A 26795-nucleotide genomic window follows, 5' to 3' on the forward strand; every position below is an offset into this window, starting at 1 on the left:
CCTAATAGGCTAGCAGAGGCAGGCAGCTACTGCCCAGATGACCACTAAATGACTGCAGAAAATTTGAGGTGTACTGAATGTCATTGCTGCCAGCTGGATTTATGCATTTCAGATCTATTGTGTCAATCTAAGACTATTTAAGCAATTTTGATTGGGTGTGTGCACGGGGTGGGGGAGCGTTCATTGAGAAAGTATGAAATACTAACTAAGGCTGATGATTTCATGGGCACATCTACCAGTTTGCTTGGCAAACAAATAAAAATAATTCGCTGCCACCTTCTTTCTGAATTATTTTTCAAGTTCCCTAAACTATAGCACTGATATTTTCTGATGGTCTCTCATCTAAACACTAGCCAGAGTTGATCCTGATTAGCCAGAGTCAACTTAGTGCAGTTACCTACTGTGACCTGTTAAGATTAGGGCTTACCTATGAGAGGAGGACTGAGTGGCCTTGTAAAAAACATTTCTTATATTAACCTTGCTTTTCAGTCAGATGGTACAATGCACCCAAATGTTTGATGTAGCCTTGTTTTATCTGACTACCACTAGTGAAGCTATTCTTAAAGTACGAAGGTAGACCTACATGCAAAGTAGCCGGAAATTCAGTTGCCTGCTTCCATCACAGAATTATTCCCAGCCAAGTAGTAATAGCACTTAGCCTTATATACCGCTTTTACAGCCCTCTCTAAGCGGTTTACAGACTCAGCATATTGCCCCCAACAATCGGGGTCCTCATTTTACCGACCTCGGAAGGCTGAGTCAACCTTGAGCCTGGTGAGAATCGAACTGCCGGAATCGCAGGCAGCCGGCAGTAGTAGCTAGAAACAAGATTATGAAAATTCTATAAATAGACGATTGCAGGGAGAAAAACACTCTGCATATGGTCAGAAGTACAAAACCCAGAAGAGGAAACTTCAGGGAAATGAAAAAGAGAAGGAAAAAAATAACACATCTCAGCCTCTCGTTTCAGAAGTTTCGGTTGAATGACTTAGATTCGGCGGGGCAGTCATCGTAATGAGCATTCCTTATTGATCCATTGCTCCCTCATTAACCTTAATGTAGGATGCAACACTATAAACAAATCAGATCTGGAATAACCAGCACAAAAATCACCCCAGGTACAAAAAATAAAAAAAAGCCTTTGTTTTCGGCTCCTGTTTCTAACATCCCGCCTCGTCTGCAGCAATTGGTCCTTGCCATGACTGGCATGCAACGTCACCCGTCGTCCTCTTCGCCTCGAGACGCTTGACTGGAGCCTTTGACGCCGCCCGGCTATTTACGTACTAATCGGCTTGGGCCGGAAACCGGAACTGGCGTCTTTGCGGGAGACCAAGTTGCAGGAAGAAGTTCGCAAGAAGTCAGGTCGGCGGGGGGGTGGGGTTAGAGGTTGAGTGGTCTGCTTTGTGGGCGGTGGGGTGGGGGATTGGCGCTCGAGGAGGCTGCTGATGAGCGTAACAGTTAGAGATCTGGTAGAATCAGGCAAGCAGAGGGATAGGGAAGAAAGGGAAGGGTGTGTGGGTCCCAGTCTGGTTTGGAAAAGCGTGCGACCCAGAGCAGCTGGCCAGAGATTTCGATGTTTTGAGTGATAATGCTTTCCTTCCAGACTGGCATTGGAAAATGCTGGGGGAGGAGGGCATGGTTCCTGATTTGACAATGTTCAGGGCATCTTAATATTCTGTGCATTGAATTGCACTATGAAACAGGACTGGAGACTTGGTTTTTCTTGATTTCCTTTGGCATGGTTTTGCATTTCGTTTTAGGAGATGGTGGGGTCAGCTGACAAAGGTGCTGCACTTCTGGTGCCCACTCTGTGCAGTTTAGGTCGGGCTTGTTACTTAGAAATGAAAATTATTGGATTCAGATTAGAGAATAGCATATGTATGGGGGAGGGAGCTAAAAGTTAGGTTAAACTATTTGAGGGGAGGGAAATCTTGAAGGAATTATGACTCTGTTAAAAAAAAAATTCATTGGTGAAGGACACCTTTTAAATGATAAAACTGCAAAATTTAAAAATCCTGGTATCTCCAGTACTGTACAATAAAGAACATGGTTTAAAAAGATCTTGTATGAGACTGCAGAAAACAAATGGCATTTAGAGCAGCGGGTTGATCCAGCATGATCTGACTGAAGGCAACTTGCTTGCCCGTGATTAATTAAAGTATGGTCTCCGGACCGATCTCTTTTTTCTGATTTTGCACAATGTAATTTAATAATGTACTTACAGTATAGTTGCGATTGCATAGGCTTTGCTAAATAGGGATATGTGTGATCCAGGGTGTCTTGAAAATAAAGCCAACAGGATTCTTTACAGTTTAATATTTTCTAGTTGCAGTTAGTGATAATTTCCCATCAGGTACACAGAGGCAAAATGGAGTTAATTTGTTTTTTGGTTAACTTTTTTGCCAATTGATGTTGAGCAATTCATAGAGCCACAAGAAAAAAAGGATTTTTTCCCAATATCGAACTATGTATAGATCATTTTATCATTTAACCTGTCCCCAAATTATGCTTCAAAATAGTTAAATATTCTTATATAGGGTTTTCTAGATGAAACAAAAATAAATGGTAAATGTGTTTTTAGGCACAAATATCAGTTTTTACAAAATTCTCCATCTCTTATTTTTTTAAAAGAAATATGTTTCTATCTTTCTTTAAACATACTGAGAAAGCTACTGCCTGGTATAATTTCTTTGTCTTGCATTGCAGGTTCAGCATGGAGTCTGAAGATGCTGTTGCTCCTGAAAAATTAATTGAGGATTTAAATCTCTCAGAAAAACAGAGCAGTCCTACACATCATGCATATATCCCCAGAGTCGTTAAGGAAGATGTGAGTCAGTTGTCTGAGGATGATGATCTCTTCCATGACTGCAAAGACTCTCTTGAATCAAGAGTGGTGGAAGAGAATCACAACAGTGAGACAGATTCTTTAGAAAATGATGTGGATCTAGATGAAAAAGAATTGCTGGAACTGGAAAAAAACATGTCGGAGGAAGAAAAAGAGGTATGTTCTAAAGATACAAATATTTTTTTTAATAATAGTAAATAGCTGTTTACTATTACTGTGACTCTATATATACTTGCTTGGAAATATCTGCAGTTGTTTGCAACAAAAATATTTCTGTGATTCTATTTGGAATGCTAATATGTAGGCTGTTAAACATTCCTTGTTCGATTCAAATTTTCTTTTAAAATGAGCTCCTAATAGCGTTTGCAGCCTATCTTCATATTTATTCAGAAGTAGTCCCACAGAGCTGCATGGAATCTGCTTCCTAGTTAATTTGTAAAGTCATTCAGGTTGTAGTCGGTTAGTAAATATGTGGCATTTTGGGATAAATACTGGACCAGCACTCTGTCGTCTCCTCTCCCTTATTTCCTGGTTCATACCTAACATGTTTGATTAAGGAAAAGTATTTCTGATCCTGCTATGTACTGCAAGCTTTGTGATTATTTTCTCATAAAATTAAGTGTCCTGTGTCATGGTTTTTTCTTATCACAATCTTGATTAGTTTTGCTTGCCTTCTGTTTATTTCAATTCCATATATTACATTATCTTTTGCTTGTCATTCTCTAAATCTGAAAATGGGCGGTGTGCATCTTCCAAAGAGCTGAATGCAGTCTGTGTTTTTCTTGGATTTTGAGTGTAAGAAATCCAAGTCTTTAGGACTTTTTAAAATGAGTTGGATGAAATAGCAGTTCATACTGGTGGTTGGATTCATTGTACTGGTCCATTGTAAAGAGGGCTGCTCTTGAAGTGAGAATAGCCTCATTAACAAGAAGTGCTAACCATTATGCTTTCAAGTAATATCTGTTTGGAGCTTAACTTTCCAGATTCAGGGTTTTTTTAAAGCTTTGTTTAGCTTTAAGAATGCCCATACATATTAATATTTAAGCATTTTGTTACAGTATGTTTCTCATTTAACAGAAGCAGCAATATTTTTGTCCTACAGTTTTAAATTCCCATGCTGATAGATTGTTTTTGTAATTTTTGTTTAATGGAATCTAGTTTTTAATAAGAATCAAAGCATAGGATGGATTGTTTAAAGTTCCTGCCTGCAGATAGAGTTGAACTACTTGGGTGCAGAGAGCTAATTTTCCATGTGAGGAAATAGGATGTGTGATTCAGCAAAATATGTACCTAAGCTTGGAATTTTCCATTTAAAATTTTCCAGTCAGCTTACAACTTATATCTGAAGAGGCTGAAGTCATATATGAAATATATATGCAATAAAAAATCCTTGTAGAGATTTGCTTTGTCTAATCTTTTTTGTTACTTACTGAGAAGCTACACAAATGTTATAACCTGACTGTTGAATCTGCTATTTCCTGAGCTGATACTCCCCATCTTGTTTCGTTCCAGATGTGTTAGCTGTGCTAGGTGGGAATGATGTGAATTATAGTCTAGCATGTTTGAAATAAAAGATGATACTGGGATTTATTCAATTTCTATTAATTCTGAATTAATATAAAAATGGTGGATTACATAATATTGTACTACTGAACAAAACTCCATTTTTAACCCTTTGAATATCTTCCTTGAGTGTTAAATTTTGACCCCCTTGATATGTACTTTAGCTTCATTTTCATTAATTGGATACTATATTGTTTGAGGGTGGAATTAAAATATTTTTGCTATTAAGCTTCTAAAAGGAGACATAGATACAGCTTGCATTATTGAAATAGCTTGCAGCGTTCTGTTAATAATGTACTTGGAAATACAAATGTAGAAATGTGGAAAGTCAATATAATTGAATATGTTTGAAGCAGTCTATTTTTAAAATTAAAATCAGCCAAACTATTCGATGTTATAGATGATTATCAATATTTTGATTGCTAGTGTTAGGCGTGGGTTATCTTAGCTGTTCTCTATTAAAACAGGACCCGAGGTATGTATTAGTTATATCCATGGTACAGGATAGACTGTTGCCTTGAAACCACTTGAGTTCTTGTGATGTCATAACACCTGATCAAGGAAACAGATTTGAACATAGCCAAGATGATTAAGGACTGAAGTCAGGCAATCATGGATGTAAGGAGAAAAGGACCATGGGAGGACTGTGTACTAGAGGGAAATTGGGGGTAGAGAATATGTTTAGTTTAATTAGGACTAAGCTATGAAAGAGTGAGGGGATTAGGAGGTGATGGGAAGAATTGAGAAGCTAGGTTTTGTGAAAAGTTGAGAAACAAAGCTATACTTGTTGAGGACTGTACAACTTCCATTCCTCAAACCTCTTTTCCAGTCCAGCTATTGATTAAATGGTAGCTTCATGAATTATTCATGTAATTTTTATCAAGCCTTGGAGACTGAAAAGTACATGGTAGCAAATAACATTTGTTTTTCTACAAACGTTGATTGAGTCTAATTCAGAGACTAAAAGTGAGATAAGAATGCTAACAATTGTTTTAAAAAACTCTTGTTCATATATATGAAACCAGGGGTGGGATTCAAAAATTTTAGCAATTGGTTCTCTCCCTCGTTGCTGGGTGGGTATGGCCCTGGTGGGCATGGCTTACTCAGCTCCTGCCCCATGGGGGATGGGCATTTTCACCCACCGTAGGGTGAAAACGGCTTCCCCTGAGCTCCAGAGGCCCTCCGGAGGCTGGAAATGGGCCCATTTCCAGACTTCCGGAACTTCTAGGACACCTGTTTTTCATCTTCCCAGAGCTTCTGCACGCGCTCTGCACTTACTCGGCATCCAAAATGGCCGTGTCAAGACTCCTGGGAGGGATGGGGTGTAATGGGGGGTGGGGGCAGCCAGTCCTTGCAACTACTGGTTCAGCAAACCAGATGTAAAATTAGCATCCTGTTCACCCAAGCCAGTCCAAACCAGCTGAATCCCACCCCTGGAAATCAAATTTTACGTTGCGGCTAGATTTTGTAGTTAAGGATTGGAGTTGCAAGACTAAATCCACAGTATAGGGTGTCTCAGGGCTTGTGTATGTCACCCTTTCTTTTTAATATCTATATGAGATAGATGGAAGAGGTAATCCGACAGTGCAAGATGTGGTATTAATATGCCAATGATATTCAGTTAAATATTTCTACCCCTGGCTGGCCAAGCAACATATCCCAGTGCTGGCCCAAATCCAGCCCAGGGTTCTGTAGTTTTATAGTTTATAGTTCTATTGTGGCTTATAAAATCTTGTTTATAAATTTTTATAAAGTCTTACAAAATAGAAGTGCTTGTCATATGAATAGTAGTATCTACTCTGTACAAAATTATCTATCTTAGGCTTGGGAACTAGCCTGAATTGTGTCTGGACAATTTGTGTTATTAGATAACAATTGGTTCTTAATTTTTAAAAAAATTAGTATGGTTATAGTTTGCCTCTAGATATTACTACAGAATTATTCATTTCCAGAATTTTAAGCAGTGAAATCTGGTAGTTAGGAGATGCCATCTAAATTTTTGAAGTATACTTCCTATGAATTTTTTTTTAAAAACCCATAAAACGGGGAGATACCATAGTAGTAAAAAATTTGGTAGTGTTTGCTATATGTCATGGAAAATTGATTTTAATTTCAGACAATGCTATCAAATGTTAATTATTATATTAATTCAAACATTTATGTTGTAGAAAAGAAGAAATGAAAGTGCCACATTAAAAGAAGAAGGAAATAAACAGTTTAAAAATGGAGGTAAGCAAATGATAATTAAACTTTCGTTAGTGTTTGGGCTTCCAAATGCTGCCTAAAGACAGATTCTAAGGCGTGCAGAATAATTCTTCCAGAATAACTGTCCCAGTCAGTATGGCCCAGATTAATAAGAATGCAACAGATCTGGACTTCTGGTAGTACAAGACTAGCAATTAATTCAACATGGCAATCAAGGAAATCCTCAAATAATTTATCTAGTCTTATTTTTAACTAGCTATCTTTGGGCTATATAGAATTGTTTCAATATAAGATTTTATTTAGAAATATCTTTTTTTAAAAAAAAGATTTCATTTTTAATTAAACAGACAAACACAACACAACAAAATAAAATAAAATCATCTTTCGTTACATATTGTAGAAGTGTGTCGATTGGTTACAAATAACTTTCGTGCATCTCTTCCACAGTCATTACTTATAATTCATATCACATTGTATATTTTAAATCAAAAGTCTTTATATATCTTACTATCAACATCCCACAATTCTCATTTGACTATAATTGTTTCAACGTCCTTTTGCATAAAATAATCCAAAATTGAAAACACAACCACATAATGACATTTCATTAATTATTTCTAACATCATCCAATAACATTACACCTTTATAACATGTTCTAAGCAAGAATTAATTAGGATTGATAACAAAATTTCTAATCCTCTTTTCCAAGTCGCTGTTTACTATTTGTATCCCAGTATCTTTTATCGAGCTAGTACATATATATATATAATTAAGTATATCCCTTGTCATTTCATTATTATAATTGTTATTTATTAATAAAAATTCATTCACTAATTATATCAGGTTTCCTCTCTTCAAACCAATACATGTGTGTACCTTGTTATCATTATCAATTATTTATTTAACATATCACTCTAAAGATTGCTAAATTACTAATCACTAATCTTATTGTAAAAGTATGTCGATTGGTTACAAATAACTTTCGTGCATCTCTTTCACAATCATTACTTATAATAATAATAATAATAATAATAATAATAATAATAATAATAATAATAATAATAATAATAATTTGAATTTATTAGCCGCTCCCTTTCCAGACAGGACTCGGGGCGGCGTACAATGGAGCATATAGAACATAAAACATGTGTACAAACACATAAACATACATATATACAAAGACACACATGCACGGAGGAGGTAACAAATTACAACATTTAGACAGTTAAAAATCACCATTAAAATACCCCAATTGTAAGAAACCCAATGTACAATTAAAATTTAAAATTTAAAAAGACAGTCAGGAGGAGTAAGAAAAATTACGGTTGAGCCAGGCCAGATAATTGAAAGAGGTGGATCTTCAGCTGTACACGGAAGGAGCGGAGATCGGAAGTAATCCTGATGTCACGGGGGAGGTCATTCCACAGGGCTGGGCCCATCACAGAGAAGGCTCTGCTCCTGGGTGTCGCCCCCCGACACTGTTTGGCGGACGGCACCCGGAGAAGTCCCTCTCTGTGTGAGCGAATTGGTCGTAGGGATGTGTGGGGCAGGATGCGATCCTGCATGTAACTAGGTCCTGTGCCATGAAGCGCTTTAAAGATCATAATCAAAACCTTGAAACGCACTCGGTAGACCACAGGAAGCCAGTGCAGCTCGCGCAGGAGAGGTGTTACAGGGGAGTATCTAGTCCTCCCCATAATCACCCGCGCGGCCGCGTTCTGGACCAACTGTAGTCTCCGAGTGCATCTCAAGGGAAGCCCCATGTAGAGAGCATTGCAGTAGTCCAGGCGAGACGTCACTAGCGCATGGGTGACTGTGCGTAGGGCATCCCGGTCCAATAAGGGGCGCAATTGGCGCATCAGGTGAACCTGATGGAACGCCCCCCTTGCCACGGCTGTTACATGGTCATCCATGGACAGCCGGGCATCTAGGAGGACGCCCAAATTGCGCACCTGTTCCATGGGGGCTAGTTGCACGCCCCCGATGGCCAGAGATGGAAGCCACTGGTTGAACCGGGAGGCCGGAAGCCACAGCCACTCCGTCTTGGAAGGGTTGAGTTTTAGTCGGTTGCCATCCATCCAGACCCGTACGGCCTCCAAACACCGGGACATCATTTCGACGGCCTCATTGGGGTGGTTCGGGGTGGAAATGTATAGCTGAGTATCATCAGCGTACAGATGATATCCCACCCCAAAACCACGGATGATCTCGCCCAGCGGTTTCATGTATGTGTTGAACAGGAGAGGCGAGAGCACCGATCCCTGTGGCACTCCACATGTGAGTGGCCTCCGGGTCGATCTCTGCTCCCCTGCCAACACACGTTGCGTCCGGTCAGAGAGGTAGGAGCCAAACCACCGTAAAACGGTGCCCCTGACTCCCAGCCCCTCTAGCCGGTGCAACAGGATACCATGGTTGATGGTATCGAACGCCGCCGAGAGATCTAATAGGACCAGGATAGAGGAACAACCCCTATCTCTGGCCCTCCAGAGATCATCAACCAATGCGACCAAGGCCGTCTCCGTGCTGTGCCCGGGTCGGAAGCCGGACTGGCGCGGGTCTAGATAATCATTTTCCTCCAGGTGACGTGGGAACTGCTGTGCCACCACACTCTCTACAACCTTCGCTAAAAAAGGAAGGTTGGAGACTGGACGATAATTGACTAGGTCCGTTGGGTCCAGGGAAGGCTTCTTGAGCAGGGGCCTCACCACCGCCTCTTTCAAGGCGGCTGGTAGAAACCCCTCACCCAACGAGGCGTTCACTAGGCCCAGGAGCCAGTCGCGCGTAACCTCCCAGGATGCCAGTACAAGCCAGGACGGACACGGGTCCAATAAACATGTGGTGGGTTGCAGACGTCCGCGCAACCTGTCCAAATCCTCGATGGCAACCGAGTCAAACTCCTCCCAAAGCGGTCCCTCAAGACTCGCCACGGGCGTCTCTACTGGACCACTGAAAGGGGCCCATCCCATCCGGATTTGAGCGACTTTGTCCTGTAGATATTTCCCAAACTCCTCTGCTCTGCCCTGTAAAGGGGCTTCCCGCGGTCTCTCAAACAAGAGGGAGCGAGTCACCCGAAACAGGGCGGCAGGGCGGTTATCTGCGGACGCAATAAGAGCGGCGCAATGTTGACGTTTGGCCGCTCTTAATGCCACAAGGTACGTCCTCAAATAGGCTCGTGCCTGTGCTCGGTCAAATTCGGAACGGAAGGATCTCCAACGACTCTCTAGGCGTCTCTTGTGGCGTTTCATCACCCTTAGCTCCTCGGTAAACCAAGGGGCCAGGGTGGTTCGTCGCCGCAGGAGAGGCCGCAAAGGCGCCACCCGGTCTAGGGCCCCGGTAGTCGCACTATTCCATGCGTCTACCAGGTCCTCCACTCGGGGGCGGGTCAGGTCCACAGGAGGTGGCCCAAGCTCCGTCTGGAACCTATCTGGTTCCATCAGGCGCTTGGGGCGGAACCATCTAATACCTTCCGGTTCCGCCTCCTCGCGGCGGGGGGTAGCACCAGGGAAGTCAAGCCGGAGAAGTGAGTTATCCGACCATGACAGGGGAATAATGGCTGGATCCCCTATTCCCAGATCACTCATCCACTGGCCAGAGACAAAGACAAGGTCCAGCGTGTGGCCTCCCTCGTGAGTAGGGCCCTGAATTAACTGGGTCAGGTCCATGGCTGTCATGGAAGCCATGAACTCCCGAACCCCCTCAGACGCTTCTCCCATCGACGGCAGATTAAAATCCCCCATCACTAAAAGTTTGGGGGTCTCAACTGCCACCGATGAGATCAGCTCAAGGAGTTCAGGCAGGGCCGCTGATGTATAGCGAGGAGCCAGGTATACTATCAGCAGGCCCAACTGCCTCCCTGGGCCCCATCTCACGACAAGGGACTCACACCCGGATGTCTGTGGCACGGTGAACTCTCTTGGCTCTAAGTCTTCCCGGATAATCACTGCTACCCCGCCGCCCCTTCCCTGGGCCCGAGGCTGGTGAAATGCTCGATAACCTGGCGGGCACATTTCCACGAGGGGTAAACCTCCCTCGTGGCCCAACCAGGTCTCGGTTATTCCTGCCAGGTCCGGCTCCCCCTCCAAAATTAGATCGTGAATGAGGGGGGCCTTATTAACAACGGACCTCGCGTTGCATAACAGCAGTCTCAGGCCTTGGGTCTGTAGATCCTGACCACCTAGTATGCAGGGGTTGGTACAAACGACCGGGAATGACCAAAAACCCCGGTCTCCCAACCGACTACGCGCTCTTAATCTGTCCTCGCACCTGCCCCTCCCCACGACCGTTGGTATCAAAGAGCCCTGCACAGGAATGCTATCTTCCCTCTCCTCCCCCACTCCGCTCCCTCCTCCTTCGACCACACCAAGGTGCCTGGCTCTCCCATCCCTCCTGTCTTGTTCCCCCCCCCATCCCTGTAACCCCTTACAATTTTTAAAAAACAATTAATTAAAAAACCCCTCAACGAGCGCTTCCTCCACCTCTCTGGGTTAATGAACCCGTCCTCAAGGTGGGCCCTCGAAAGGGCTGGAGGCCATAACTGCGAGAGGGGGGACTCTCGTAGCTGTAGCAGGTCTAGCCTCGTGTATAACATAATTGGACAGGGCCAAGTTGATCAAGTGGGTGCTGTAGATGATAATATGCATCAGCAGCCGCAATTCCCACTAAGGGGATGGTCCTGGCAAGAGGATAGTCCAGGCAAGGGGATAGGCTGATGAAAATAGTCCGCATCAGAATGGAAATGATGGTTGATGGAAATAAGATAAAATAGCCAGTTGATGGATAAAAGATTGCAGCTAAGAAATAGTTCGAAATAGATGGTAGGTCATAATAGGCAGTAGGGCGAATAGCCCATAGTAAGTAGGTGGTAAATGAGTGGGGGGGTAGTGGTGAGTACAGCAAAGCACTGGGTCTGACCTTCTGCATGGGCCTCTGATGTTCCAAGCCTCCATTCCATGGCCTGCCATGGTTGTGAATGGTCCTCCGTCCATTTGGCAATCCACATTCGTTGTTATTGGGCCCGGGAGGGCTGCATCGGCCTCCCTGCGGCCTCCCTGCAGCCCTTCCACCGTTCTTTCCGTTCTCTACTTCCTCCGGCGCCTCAGGCCTCACTCTCCTTCCCTTCTTCCCTTCGGCGCCTCGGATCTCACGGGCCTCCCTCGGGCCTTGCACTCCTTCCCAGGGCCCTCTCGCCGGTCTAAAGCACAATCGCTGGCTAGCTTGGAGCTCAGCAATCCATAGATTTATAGTTTGGGCTACTGTAATAAAAACAAAAGGGTTTTCAGCTATTAATCTCAATTTTAGGATAATATTTATTTATGCATTTGTATCCCACCTTTTTTATGTTTATAAGTAGCTCAAGCTGGCTCAATACATGATATTCCTTCCTCCTCCTATTTTCTCCACAGCAACAACCTTATGGAGGTGGATTGGGCTGAGAGTGTTCCATACTTAAGGCAGGGCTAGGATTCACAACCTCCCGGTTTCTAGTCCAGTGCCTTAACCACTAGACATGTTAATATATGTATTCAGTATATGTATAGGGTAGTGCATGTGTATAGAAATACAGATATATAGTAAACTGCTTTTAAAGAAATGCAAGGTTTCCGCCCAAGTAGAATATATGTTATCCTACATTACATAATATATCTTCCTATGCATCTTCCTTACAGAACCAAGGTCGCTGCAAAACCATGAATGTGAGAAAACAAGTTTATTGTTCATTTATTGATTTGGAGAGTGTGTAAGATAAAATAGGCTTGAACTGTGGAATGCTTGCTCAAATAATGGAGTTGAGGCTTGGTTGCTGAATGCTGCAGGTGGAAGCAAAACACACCTGAGAATAAGGTTGAGGTTTATTGGACTTATATGCCGCCCTTCTCCCAAAGGACTCAGGGCGGCGTACAACATAACACATATTACAAAAGTTAAAAGAAAGATTAAATAGAATATCCCAAAAACCCAATAGACATTTATAATGAGATTTTAAAAATAAATTAAAATTAACAATTAAAATTAATAATTTATTTTATTCAGGCCAGGCCGGCTTGCCGGAAAAGCCAACTTTTTAGGCCGCGCCGGAAGGACCGGAGGTCGGGAATTATGCGAAGCTCGGAGGGCAGCTCATTCCAAATAAATGTTTGCCAAATAGTTTAGGGAGGGAGCTAAGATTATATATTTTCCCCTTGGTTGTTTATGTGTTTATGGATGAATAAGGAATGCTTGTGGGAACAATGAGCTCTGTTGGTTGGGAATACAAATATGCATGCATTTTTGTATATAGACAATGCTCAATTGTTGGCTAAGAACCCAACTTTTTCTGTAGCAAATGCTGGATTGATTCTATGACTCAAGAGGAATATGGTGCTCAAAATTAATGTATCAAAAAGCAAGATAAGCAAAATTGGATGAAAAAAATCACTTAATCGTACATAAATGGTACAAAATGAGAGCAATTTGCATACATTAATACACTTCTTACTAAAGATAGGATAATGGATGGAGAAATGTTCAAATGATAGTAGGCAATGGATAGTAGATAGCCTGTTGTAAGAAATTAACGTTTGCCAAAGAAAGCAAGAGTTGGGTATGTCAGGAAAATGCACAATGGGAATTGGATACTGAAAAACTGATAAAACAAAAAAAGAGAGTGTCAAGCATTAATGATGTGAATGAATGTGGAGTGAACATAAAAGTATGTGTTTTGATTTCACAGAAAGAATTAATACAATTAAATAAGAGGTCAAGAGCAAAAATTGCAGTTAGATGGAGTTAATAATACAATCCTGAAAAAGAGAAAAGTGGGAATTTAAACAATAAAAATTAATGGGTAGCACAGTATATGGACATAATGGTAGCAAGGCTTGATTGCAGGAATAAAAAGATGACAGATATAGTGAATGATGTTGAAGTAAATTAGATTTGGCTGTATTTCCTTTTTTATTCTTGCCTTGGTTCAATTTCTTTGATTTACTCTTTCTTACTCTTTTCTGCACCCATTTGCCTGCCTCCTCCCCCATAATGTGTGTGTGTGTGTGTGAGAGAGAGAGAGAGAGAGAGAGTGTGAGTGAGAGAGAGAAAGAGAGAGAGAGGGAGAAAGAGAGAGAACAGCAAAGCTAGTCTGAAATAACAAACCAAGGAAATACAGTACTGGATGATTTCAAATTGCTCACATCCTATTTTCGTTCTTGAGTGGTAGCTGTTTTGGTTATATAAGCTTGGTCTGTTACTATGGTTGCCCACATTTTCTTTTTCATGGTCTTGGTACTTTTTAAAACTTGTGCTTGGTATAATTATGGGAATGATAGTCTCTCTTGAAGAAAGTCTACCGTATTTATGTGGTTGCTAGGAGTCAAAAATTACTTAATGGCACATGATCAATCATAATAATAACTCTGAACCATCTTTGAGCGCAGTGCTTGTCACAGCGTTGCCTGGGGGCTGATGAAATCAAATAAGGGTTTTAACATTTTTCAGTTTTAATTTCTAATACAATGCATATTAATAGATATAACTCCCATAAACCAAAGCTCTTTGGGATCCTCAAACATTTTGAAGAATGTAAAGGCTCCCGAGAATCACCTTTTGGGAACTACTGGTGTAGAGGCAAGGATAGGATTTTGTTGACATTATACTTTATGAAAGCCTGGCGTGTTAGAGGAAGCTGTTAGAAAGTACAGGTAGTTCTTGATTTATGACCATTCATTTAGTGACTGTTTGAAGTTACAGAGGTGCTGAAAAAATGAGTCCTAGTTGCAACATCCTGCAATTACATGATTGCCATTTGCAACCTTTCCAGATGGCTTCTGACAAGCAAGGTCAAGGGGGAAGTTGGCAGTCACATGACATCTTGCTTTACGACCTCACCATTTACTGATGAATTTTCCAGTCCCTTTTCTGGTTGTAAATCGAGGACTACCTTTATGTTTGTTTATAGTGCATTCATATATCCCAGGGGTGGGGAACTGTGGCTCTTTTGCGACTTGTGGACTTCAACTCCCAGAATTCCAGAACCAACATAGCTGCCTCAGGAATTCTGGGAGTTGAAGTCCACAAGTCGCAAAAGAGCCACAGTTCCCCACCCCTGATATATCCAGTTATGTATGCCCATTAAACACATTCATGCATAGGAACTAGAGATATTGACTCATAAGCCCTTAACGAAAGTCTTACCTATGGTATTCCAAAAAATTGCAGACAAAGCTCTGTGAGTGGTGGTTCGGTTTTGAAAGAAAAAACAAAACACCAGCTTCAAAACGCACACTAGCATTGCACATCAAACCGAGAATGATACTGTATCAGGGGAATTCTATAAAAACATAATATATACCATATTTTCCCTGAAAATTTTGACCCCCGAAATAAGTGCTTGGCCTTATTTTCGGGGAGGTCTTATTACTTTTGAGGTGCAGGAGGCGGTGAGCGTGGTCACCTCATGGATGCTGCTGTGTTGCAATATTTTGGGGGTGGGGTTTATTTTTGGGGGGCAGGGCTTATTTTAGCGCATGCGCTCAAAAGCTTGATTGGGCTTATTATCTAGGCACGGCTTATTTTCGGGGAAACAGAGTACGAGAAACAGCAATGTAACAATATCTGTTCAAAGGGTTTGCGTTAAAAGGAGAGCCTAAATAGAAAAGCATCTCGAAAGTGTTTCTTGCCATATTTTATAGGAAAGATAGAAGAAAGATAAAGGCAATAGTTGAACAATTTTTGAAAAGAAATAAGGAGAAAAAAAATCATTCCCAGAACTGGGAAGACTCTTTGGGAAGGAGTGATGTTGGGTGCATTCTTCGTGCATTCCTCACGAAGGTTTACATTCTTCATGATGTTTTTCATCTGGAAGACTCCCTTATCAGAAGAGTATCTGCTTCTGTTTAGGTTTGCAGAGTATTTCAGTTCCCTGGATGTTTTGCTTAGATAAAAGTAGAAATTCAGTCTTGGAGACCACATGATTCTTGACAACAGTGTGGAAGTAATTTGCTCTTGCTTTCCTTCTGGATGCTTTTTAAAAAATTACTCAGCCTAACCTTCAACTCTGGGATTCGGTGGTACCCCTGCAAATACTAATCAGGCCTGGCCCTGTTTGGCTTCTAAGCCCAGACTAGTCTAGCCAAATGCTGAAACATGCTGTGTTTACCACCTTAAAAAAATAGTATTCTTGCATATTAGTGACAACCTGAGTTTTTCATGGGAAAAGATACATGCCATCTGAAGAAAGCAAAAACAAAAAAACACCATAGTAAAGAGCCAAATTTATCTTGGCAAGAATTGAGTTCTTGGTTGCCATCAGGTTCTCTCCTATTCTAACCCACTTTCTTTATTGCCTTGGAACCGTTTCGCACATGCAGCTCTTTGTCAGTATTTCAGAATGGCAAGGCCTGCGATTATAGACTCCTTATACGCGCTTGTCTTAGAGACTATTATATCGTGTGGCTATGGCTGAAACTTTGTTAGAAAAGTACAGTTTTATGTTTAGTAATATTTACTTTGATTATTAATGATTAACACTGGGATATATTTTGATCCAGAGGAAGAGGAGCAGTTTTCCCCTCTCTTGATGCCATTTTTCATCCTTTCATCAAACTCCAAGTCTGGCAGTAGTTTAAAATGATACCTATATTTTTTGCAATTAATGCACGCGAACACACACACACACACACACACACACACACACACACACACACAGAGTATATTTCTATCTAATGTCTTTTAGCACCAAAGGATACTCTTATCTCAATTGGTCCTTTAAACCAAGATTTTATTGTATGCGGCCTTGCATTTTATCAGTATTCGTTAAAATTTCATAAACAATTGTCCAAAATCATTCTACAAAGGGAAAATAAACCAAGAAATAAAAAAAGAATTGACAGTTTTAATGCAGATAACAAACCTATATTAAGTTTATTATCTCATTGTTGGTTACTGTTGCAGGATCTGTTGGTTCATGGATCAACTGCTAAAATGTACAGTGTAATTTAGGATTTTCGTTGTTCTGCCGAGATTTGTAAGGAGGAGGGTTTGGACAATGAATGGTGGTATTTCTGGTCTCTTTGACACATCTGTACAGTTTCAGAAATAGGCTAGTTTTTATTTCCACTATTACAGTCATGTTGGGAGCACTGAAGTGCTTCTGGGTTGAAAGGTGACATCACCGTTGCCCGGGGATGTCTATTTGGGGGCTTCTTTAAGTTGCCCACTGAAGTGATAACCATCTATCTACTCTTGTCACCTGGAGCTGCAGTGTGTGATTGAAGCTCACCCCGTCCCACGGCAGCAACCAGATCTCAAATACAAGTCTGCCAATTGTCAACACGACCGCGCTTCTTTTTATTTTTCAGTGAAGTGTCAAGAAAAGAAAAAAGATATGCAGTATATAAATTGTGTGCATCCTTTATTAGAAAAGTTGCAGACAGAAGTCTTTCACTAATTGTAGAAATTTCTTTATGGAACATGGGTGTATTCTTCATATTAATTGATTCTGCATATTAATTAATTGATAATATCAGTAGGACAATCTAAGCTCAAGGTACATTCCCCAGTATGTTGAAATCACTTTTAATAGTGATAAAAATCCATTGCTGTTATTTTTTCAGAAATTGTTCTGATTCCAAATGACTCAGTCCCATTAACCAGAGTAGTAGAGTTCCTAATCTCAGCCAGTGAGTTTATCCCTTTTGTAGCGTGTATGAAGTTATCTCCTACAAACTCTCATCCTGCAGAGAGCAAAGTTGAATTGTTTACACAATAGTATCCTTGTATTCCTACTTAGAACGGCAGAGGCTTTGTAAATGTTTGCTTTTGTGGACCCCACAAAATACGATAGGAATAACATAACGAACAAGAAGTCTTTATTAGTTTTTAATTGGATTCTGGCTACCTAAATCAAGTGTTAACATGACTGAGAAAATTCAAGTTCTGTTATGCAATATTTTCATGTTAGCATAACCTTAACATACTGTACATTTCTTTTCTTGGGAATCTCCTTGTATGTAAACATTTTTCATAAGTGAATGATACCTATTTACAGATTGAATTATCCTGAATCTGAGCTATTATTTAAAAGTTATGGGTTGATGCTTTGCTTTTAATTCCAAAAGGAAAAAAAAATCCCACTGTTTTGAACATGCTGGGAAAGTATACTGCATCCCACAAATGGGTTATAACCAAATTAGGGTAATCCCCCCCCCCCCATATTTCTGCACTGTTTGCTTTTTTATTTTAACCTTTTCTGTTATTATTTTCAAATGAAAAATGATTAGAATATGTAAATATTCTGCATTGTTTTGTGTTTTTCAGTCCCCCCCCCCCCCCATTTCAGTTGTTGTTGTTTTCTGCCCTAACTTCAGAGTATAAAGAAGCAGAAGATTCATATGCAAAAGCCTTGCGGGTTTGTCCGGCCTCCTGTAACACAGATAGATCCATTTTGTATTCAAATAGAGCTGCAGCAAGAATGAAACAGGTAATACTAATTTCCAAGATTTTAAAGTGACACGTTTTGAAAAGACTTCATTTTGTCAGAACTTTTATGTGCGGAGGAGCTGCAGGAGGAAATGATACCGGGGGTGGGGTGGGGGAGTTGGTTTGGCATTTCAGATGCCGCTGAGATTTATTAAGTTTGAACAGATCTACTACAGCAGAGTGAGTGTATTGCCAAGCATTTGCTAATGAGCCAGCTTTCCTCTGAAACTGTGATCCTTTGCCATATCCCGACTCTCACTTGAAAGGAATGCTGGGAAAGAGTCTTTGCTATAGCAACATTTTTCAATCCTGGTAACTTTTAAGATGTGTAGATTTCCACTCCCAGAATTCCCTATCCTGAGTGCTGAGGAAACTGCTCTTCCTGTTGGACATGTTCAGACCAGGACAGGTGGTGAAGGTGGTCTGGATGTTGCTAACTTAGGGAATAGGCTTCCTGTCAACTCTTCTATTCTCTCTGGTATGATAACTGGAAAAGGCTGATGGAGGCTTGTCCCAAAATGGCAAACATGGATGTAGTCATGAGCCGGATTGTTGGGGCAATAGCCTGATATTTTAAATCACCCAGAGTGCGCTATAAAGCACTATGGAGCGGTATATAAGTCTAAGTGCTATTGCTATTTGTTTTATTTTCTACAAATGGAAAATTCTTGGGTATCTTGGAATAGGTTAGCCGGCCTACAGATACGAAGCATACCTTTCTTAGTCTCTAGTTTCACTGACTTGCTGTCCCATGGTTCTGGATGTAGATGCTGAGCGTATAAAGTTTTTATGCTACCATGTAATATTACCCAATCTTTATGAATGTCAGAAAAATGTATTTTATATTAAATGTCAATGTTATCTCTCATTTAGGACAAGAAAGAAATGGCTATAAGTGATTGCAGCAAAGGTATTTTCTTCTCACACTTTTGCCCTTGGTCCAGGATGTTATGTTTAGAGACTAGACATGGGAGGGAATATAGGGAATTTGACAGATATCTGATATTATATGCTAGGATGAAGCCTGATCAATGGCACTGTTAATTTTCCCATCTACCTCCCTCAAATATTTGGTTTACTCAAGAAGGATTTGATGACTGAAATAAGCAGAAAGCTAAATAATTAGTCCATGATCGAAGCTTTCAACTGAGCATAAGGTACAGTACCTGGAAAATAATTAGGCTATGTTTATCTGATTTTAAAAGAAGAAATGAGTTGGGCAGGTTTAGAGGGGCTTGGAAATAGGCTGGATAGAATGGAGAAGAGGTAGTAACAGTGAAATCAGATTGATTATCATCACTGTTAACCAAAATGCATACTAACCAATGGTTTGTTGAATATATAACAATGGACTGGGCTCACATAGAATATTAAGCCATTAATCCGATAAAATAATTTATGAACTACATTTTTGGTTCATACAGCATGTGAAATTGAAAGCAGACAAACTCCTCCCCTCCCCAATCCTATGAATATAGATTCAGGTTCAGTATGATAATAGTGCTAGAAATGTTGATACGTATGTCTGCTTAACCTATTTACTATTTAGCAATGGAGTTATTAAATAGTACTGGAGCATGCTTGTACAAGTATCTTGTAGAAATACTGCAAGTAAGGTGTATCATTGCTCTCTCTTTGTTTTTCAGCTCTAGAGTTAAACCCAAACTATATCAAAGCACTGTTGAGAAGGGCAGAACTGTATGAAAAAACAGAAAAACTAGATGAAGCTTTAGAGGATTACAAAAATCTGTTGGAAAAAGATCCATCGGTATATCAAGCAAGGGAAGCTTGCATGGTAAACTTATTTTTTCAATCAAGGAGGTGATTATAGTAATACCATTAAAGCACAGAACATTTCAGGACGCTGGTGAAAGATGGTAAGAAGCATGATTCAAAAGAATAGGGAGTGAAGAGAAAGGCTGTTCTGACCTAGGCTTCCCAAGAGCATGACGCAAACTCCTGGTCCCAATAAGGACCCCTTTTATTAATTTACTGTGAATTCTACTCATTCACATCCAGCAAAGTCTTTCAGGGGAAGGTTTACAGTCACAGACCTTATCTGGCGTAAAGATCTGCCAGGCCGATATCTGCAAAACCTGGCAAGGAGTCTCGGAGAGTCATGAGCCAATTAAGTGAACTAATTGTCTCCTGCAAACTCCACTCCCCTTTCGCTCCTGTTTTATTTCCTCTGGGAGGGGCCATTCATCATCCACCTGTGACCTTACTCTCAAGTCAACCCATGCTCTTTAGCTGTTCCCTTCGTCTAGCAACTGCACATGCGCACTTTGGGAACAGGCTCCAGCTGTACATCTGCTTCACTGATGTCTGATTCTGAAGGCAGCTGATAACCGATTTACGACTCTGGCCCCCTCTCTGCGTCCAACGCAGAGCTCTCCTCAGAGCCTTCCTCAGACTCCAAGACTGGCTCATGTTCCTCCCCAACCTTTTCACTGTCTGAATCTGCTACCAGCTCCGCTGGCGGGCCACAACATAGGCTGGCACTGAAACCATAATCCTGATTTTTCAAATTGGTGGATCAGTTATAAGAGATGAGGGAAGAGGATTCTAACAAGTTTCTTGAATTAAAGCTTTTACTTCAGATGTGAGCAAACACAGCTTTGGAATTAAAGTGTGGGGGAAAAACCACCATGGTGGGAACAAAAAGCCATCTTGATCCCTTTCTTTTCTTGTTCATTTTTGTGACTTTTTGAAGAGCATTTGCTTTCAAATTCTCAGAACAGATGATAAAGCTGTAGCTTTTTGGTCCCCTCCAAAATAATTTGGTTTTAAATTTTTAGCAATGTGTGGTCCCCATAGCCCCTTTTAAAGGAGCTGGTGTGGAGGGTTGCCTAAAATATGGAAAACTCACATAATTAGAATGCTCTTAGGAGAGAATATCATAAAGATGTTCCACTCTTTGCATAACATCATAGACACCTAGCCGTAGGCTTTAATAACGGCTTTGAAGTTCCTTAAATGCTATTGTGAAGGGGCTATCTATGTCTGAATTATATGACATGAAAAGGAAATTTTTAGTTGTATGGTGGGCATACAAGTCTTGGATTTCGAAGCCTAAAATTGCATCCACTGAGTTATTTCTCTTACTTAGATGAAAGCAAAATCACTCAGACAGTATGTATGGGTCTCTAATAAATCAGATAATGGCCTGGGTTATATGTGAACTTAAAGCAAGCGTTGACAATAATTGTGTCCTTATCTTTTCATCATCAAGTGATGCATCAATCTCTGCACACCGAATAAAGAGTAAATAAAGTTGCTTATTGTGTTTGTGGAATTGGCCTTCTCTTTGCTTTTTGTTTTTAGAGATTGCCAAAAGAAATAGAAGAACGTAATGAAAAACTTAAGGCTGAGATGTTAGGTAAGTACATTTTATACATAGTTTGCTTATGCAGGAAAATGGTTTCTGTAAGGGTATATGCATAAAACGTATACCTTTCTAAAATGGCCTTTTCTGTGCAATTTGTAGAATTCCATAGTACCACACTCATTTCAGATTCTGCCATGTATGAAACGGAAGGGTTTGTGTATGTTTATCTCATCAGATCATTAAAAAAAAAAAACCGGTTGCAGCTGGGTCACCCTGATCTCTACAGCTACAAAAATAGAAACACCCTGACTGTTGCCACAGTAGAAATACCGATTATTTCATTTTTGGCAGTAAGAAACAAACTTTTATATAAAAGAAAACAGCAACATTGCTTCTGCCATGGGATCTGCAACATAAGGTCATTCTGAACATGCAAATAATAGACTGGATGCAGAATCTGTTTGCAAATTATATTGACAAATTATATCTAGTACGTGAGTATAAAAGGCAACGGTTTTTCTCCTCATTGAGCCAATTGTTTTGTGATGGTGATATTGTTATATTCCTTGGAAAATAGTGAAATTTGTTCATAACAGTGTGAAATCCTAGTTACCAGTTCTTTAAATGGTGTTGACCTTCATACACATCAAGCTCTTCCTCAAAACCTAGGATGTCATAATGTATTGGCATAGTATATGTATAGATCGAGGGAGTGTGGTATTTTGCAATTCTAGATGGACACTTTGTCAATGCACATGTTTTTTAAGTGCTGTCCAAAATACGTTGATGTGGCACCCAGTGGGACCACCATGACTCATTTATGTCATAATCTTTTCATTTGGAGATCTTGATACTTAATACTTTATGATCTCCAATTTTTTTGGTATTGTCACATGAATTATCCACATTTTTTTTCTTTTCAATCACAGCTGTATCTGGTGTGTTATGAACCAAAACTATCAGTTTGTATTTGGAAATCCTACAATATATTAATTTGCTCATATTCAACTGATTTTTCAACTCTGTGTTTTATTACTGGCACGTGGTAATTTTTATAGATGTTAAGTTTTTACCAGTCCCAGACTGGGAATCAAATTGAAGATTAACTACAATAATTGTTATTACTAGTGTTTTACCATCCACTTTCCTCAAACGTCTCTGAAAGGTGCAAAAGGTCATTTCACTCTGGAGTACTTGTAGAGAGTTAATAATAGTTGTTGAAAGGTCAGCAAATGGAAAAACATCCAATTTTTTCCATGCCCCAATTCCTTTTCATTAGAAACTAGTTTTTGCTTCAGTACTTGCAACACTTCAGAAGGGATAGGGCCTTTCTGAATTAAGCTTTAGGAAGAACTTCAAGTCATTTTTCGAATGGTTCAAAAGAAGATAGAACAACGTTTTTGTTTGAAATTGAAAAAAATACGACTAGTATTGTAATTTGTAGCTGGATTTTAGTTTCAACATGTTCTTATAGTTAAATAATAGTGAAACTGATATCTAAAGTATTTTTTTTCCGAAGGAGTAGAGCAGAGTTTTATGCCAGTTCTATGTTTGTACTGAATCATACGCTTTGTGGATAGCTGACTTCGGTTTATCCAAACACAAATTGTTTGTTAAGCAAAGAGAAGGCTTATCCAGCTCAATCTTTGTCCTCTTGTCATTCATCCACATGCTTACTTTCGATTTTGTTTTTCATGATCTTAAGACATGACTTAATCTCGGCTGCTCCCAGTTTCAATTCTTCATAAACTTTGTACTGTCGAATTACAGTACTACATTAGATGGCAGCATGGGTTCTTCTCACCCTTTTTAAAATAAAAATGTTAACTAAAGAGTTCTAGAATTGAGGATGAACACAGTAGCTGTAAATAATTGGGATTAAAAAATCATGTGGGTAGTAGCAAACAGAGTCTGTCAGTTTGAAAACAGGTGTTCTGTTTATCACCGGTCTGTCAAAAACATGCTGTGAGCATTATGAAGCCCACAGGAGTTGTACTAGTGGAGATATAAATTCAAAGGGAGAAACTGCATGTAATACATAATAACGGAGAAAATTTCGGACATGTAATATCTTTTCCTCTGGAGTCTCTCTTAAAATGACCATCTCTGGTGAAAGTGGGCGATATTTTTCTTATGTTGGCATTTCTTGAACAAAATTCTTAAAAGTCCTTTTAAGACTTCCTTCCGCACAGTATCGTTGTCAGAAGACATTCCTTCGATTATTGTGCTAGTTTTTAAAATGTAGCTGAAGGTGTGAAATGATTTATGTATGTGTATTGCAGGCAAGCTGAAGGATCTTGGGAACCTGGTTCTCCGTCCTTTTGGCTTATCAACGGAAAACTTCCAAATGAAGCAAGATTCCTCAACTGGCTCCTACTCTATCAACTTTGTTCAAAATCCAAATAACAACAACCGATAACACTAGCCCAAACTGCATGTGGCAATTGTTGGGCTTTGAGGCTTAACGGTGATGTAGTTTCGGTGAATGCAAAAAGGATGAGTAAACATTTAATGTATAATGCCATTCTTTAAACTGGGAGGATTTGAACTGAGACCTATACATTGTGTGTGTGTGTGTGTGTGTGTGTGTGTGTGTGAGAGAGAGAGAGAGAGAGAGAGATTCTTTCAAAAGAGGTGAGCAGAAGAGGACTGATATTTGACCTTCACAGTGATGTTTCATGCACTTTGGGCACTCTGCATCTTCCATCTGAGGAGGGATGTGGGTTAGCTTTGCAAGTTAGAAAAATGTCAGTGCGCCTAAACCTGTAGCCCATAGTACAACCATTTCATTTGTGACGTTTGTAAGTCTCTCTGAAGGGCAAAGAAGTGTTTCTCTGTTTAGAGAATCTACTTTTACCTTACAGATTAATAAATCATTCATGATGTTAGTGCCTGTCTTTTAATTCAAAGTAGCCTTTTCAGTGTTAAATGTTGCATAATAGCATAAATTCTGTTGAATGAGGGAAAGTGGTTATTAGTAACTACATACTACTCTAAGCTCTCCTCCCCAGGCAATTTTATTTTATGTTTTTTTTTAGAAGACATATTGATGGGTTTTTAAATACATCTACAGGGGGACCTTGGGTCCCGAACGTCTCAGACCACAAACAATTTGGGTGCTGACTGAAATGTTGCATTTGGGTCACAAACACATCCTCGGTTGCCGAATAAACACATTTCCTCTGCCATGGCGATTTTCCCTGCTGAGCCATTTTTGTATGTGCGCAGTCAGTCTTCTGGTCATGAACAAATTGGGTGCCGACCGAAGTCCTGGAATGGATTACGGTCGGCACCCGAGGGCCCATTGTATTTAATTTATTTATTTACTTTGAAACAACCCCTTCCCCCCCAAAAAATTGAGGGGGCATCTGCTAAAACAATTAAAAGTTCTTGATCACCAAAAATATGTTTGTTTATTTGCAAAATTCTCTGGTTATAGAGCAGGTTGGCTTTTTCTGCTTGGACATGCCTACTAAACCCTTACATTTTATCCGATTGCTTTTCACAAAATGTGTCTTTTCTTGCAGAAGATATAAGCTTGTAATTTTTGTCAGTATCATAAGTATACTATAGTATTTAAATATGCTTTTATTATATTTTATCTTTAAGGAATGGTATGCAATTATATTATTTGTACTAAATACCATTATTCACCAATAGTGTTCAAACATTATTACTACACAGCCTTCATTTCAATAAAACTTCAAGATAGGCTGTTTTGATCAAAGAAAAAAAAATACAGTGCATAGAAATTCTACATGGTTAAAACATCTTTTTGCAAATTTGAATGCATAGTATTTGTATGGAATTGTGACATATTCAGAGTGAGAAAGTAGTGAATATGGCACATGAAACATTTATATATCCTTTCTATTAGTACTTTGAATATCTTTGGTAAGAACAACAGCTTCCAAATATTTCCTGTAGCTAACTGGGTCTTTCTGTTCTTGCTTTTGGAATTTTTCTTTATTCTTCCATGCAGAACTTTTAGAGTTGAAAAGATTATTGTGTCTTCTCCCACACGCTGTTTATTTGAGATCGCCCCACAGATTTTTAATAACACTCAAGCCCAAGAATTGTAAGTCATTCTAAAATGTTATCTATCTTTCTAATAAGTACTTCATGGTTCACAAATAGAGTTGTTTATGCCAATTGCATGAGAGAGCTGGCCAGAAGAAAACCTTTTCTTTAACCTCATCTCAAAAATAATTATCTAGAAATCCATGATGAACCTGAAACATTTTGGAAAAAGTGTTTTGGGCCAATGAAACAAAAATTGAACTCTTCAGCCACAATCACAAAGAGAAAAAAGAGGTGAAACATTTGGGGGGGGGGGGGGGAAGAAACATTTTTGAATGGTATGCATAGAATGTTATTCTCTGGAATTATATGGCAGCCACTGACAAAGGAAGCATTTTGTGAATGGAAGAATGAAGAAGTTAAACCAAATACTAAGTGGCCTAGAAATTGTTGTCCAAGGTTAGTGAAATTGAATTTGAAAAGAAGCTAGATAATTGAGCAGGACAAACATCTGTAAGTATCTGCAGACTTGAAAGTGGAACATCTATGAGATCTCAACTTGGAAGTGCATACAAAGGGACTTACAAAGAATTATTTTCAGCTTGAAGGTGCAAGGAAGAATGAGGAAAAAAATGCCAAGATTTTGTAATAGAAAGACTATTAGCTGGCTACAGAAGTATATGGAAGTTTTAAAATAAGATTTTGACAGTTTTGCTGCATTCTCTGTTAACTTATTTTGAAACTAGAAAAAAAATATTCAAAATTAATGGAAAGGTAATACAGTATGTTTAACTTTATTATGTAGATATTGTATTAGCTTCTGTTCATATACGGATTCATTAAAACATACTTTCTGATTAGAGTTGCCTAAACCTGTACGTGCATTTTTGTTCAAGATGGCATTTATGGTAAAAGATGGTCTGGTTTTGGTTTAATTGACGTAAATCTTTGGTTATATGGTTGGAATAAAATAGTTTAAGAGAGTGAAGAAGCTGAACGAATTAGGATAATTCTGTCAATGAATGAAACTTGACTGACAGATTATAATTGGAAGCTGTTTTACACCTATAGTGATATTTCCCTATTGCTGAGATCTGTTGGCTCTGCTGGAATGTGCAAATATTTTCAGTTGACCTGCTTCATGTTGGAGTGAGGACTGTAAAGCTGATTATTTGACTGCTGAGTGTGAAAATATACAGGAACAGAGATGTTGGTATTACTTGAGAGATGGGTGATATGGTAGCCATCACATACTAACTTTTTAAGTTGTTTCTAAGGAGAGGCAAAGATAGGGCTGGACCTGGGATGTACCTGAGAAGCTCATTACCAGCAGACTAGCAATGACTAGCGATTGAAGATTCAGGTGTTTGATGAATTGGCAA

At 39.8% G+C, this 26795-nt stretch overlaps 1 protein-coding gene across 1 annotated transcript; it reads left to right on the forward strand.

Annotated features, from left to right (window-relative positions):
* Positions 1-1210: 1210 nt before the first annotated feature.
* Positions 1211-26275, forward strand: TTC1 (tetratricopeptide repeat domain 1). Its single transcript, XM_081934724.1, has 8 exons — positions 1211-1362; positions 2707-3001; positions 6577-6637; positions 17954-18066; positions 18939-18975; positions 19712-19860; positions 21390-21444; positions 23676-26275. Exons 2-8 carry the CDS (start codon positions 2714-2716, stop codon positions 23810-23812), a joined length of 840 nt encoding a protein of 279 aa, XP_081790850.1. The 5' UTR covers positions 1211-1362; positions 2707-2713; the 3' UTR covers positions 23813-26275.
* Positions 26276-26795: the final 520 nt, after the last annotated feature.

This window comes from Natrix helvetica, assembly GCF_964273705.1.
Source record: "Natrix helvetica genome assembly, chromosome: 1".
Taxonomy (NCBI): domain Eukaryota; kingdom Metazoa; phylum Chordata; class Lepidosauria; order Squamata; family Natricidae; genus Natrix; species Natrix helvetica.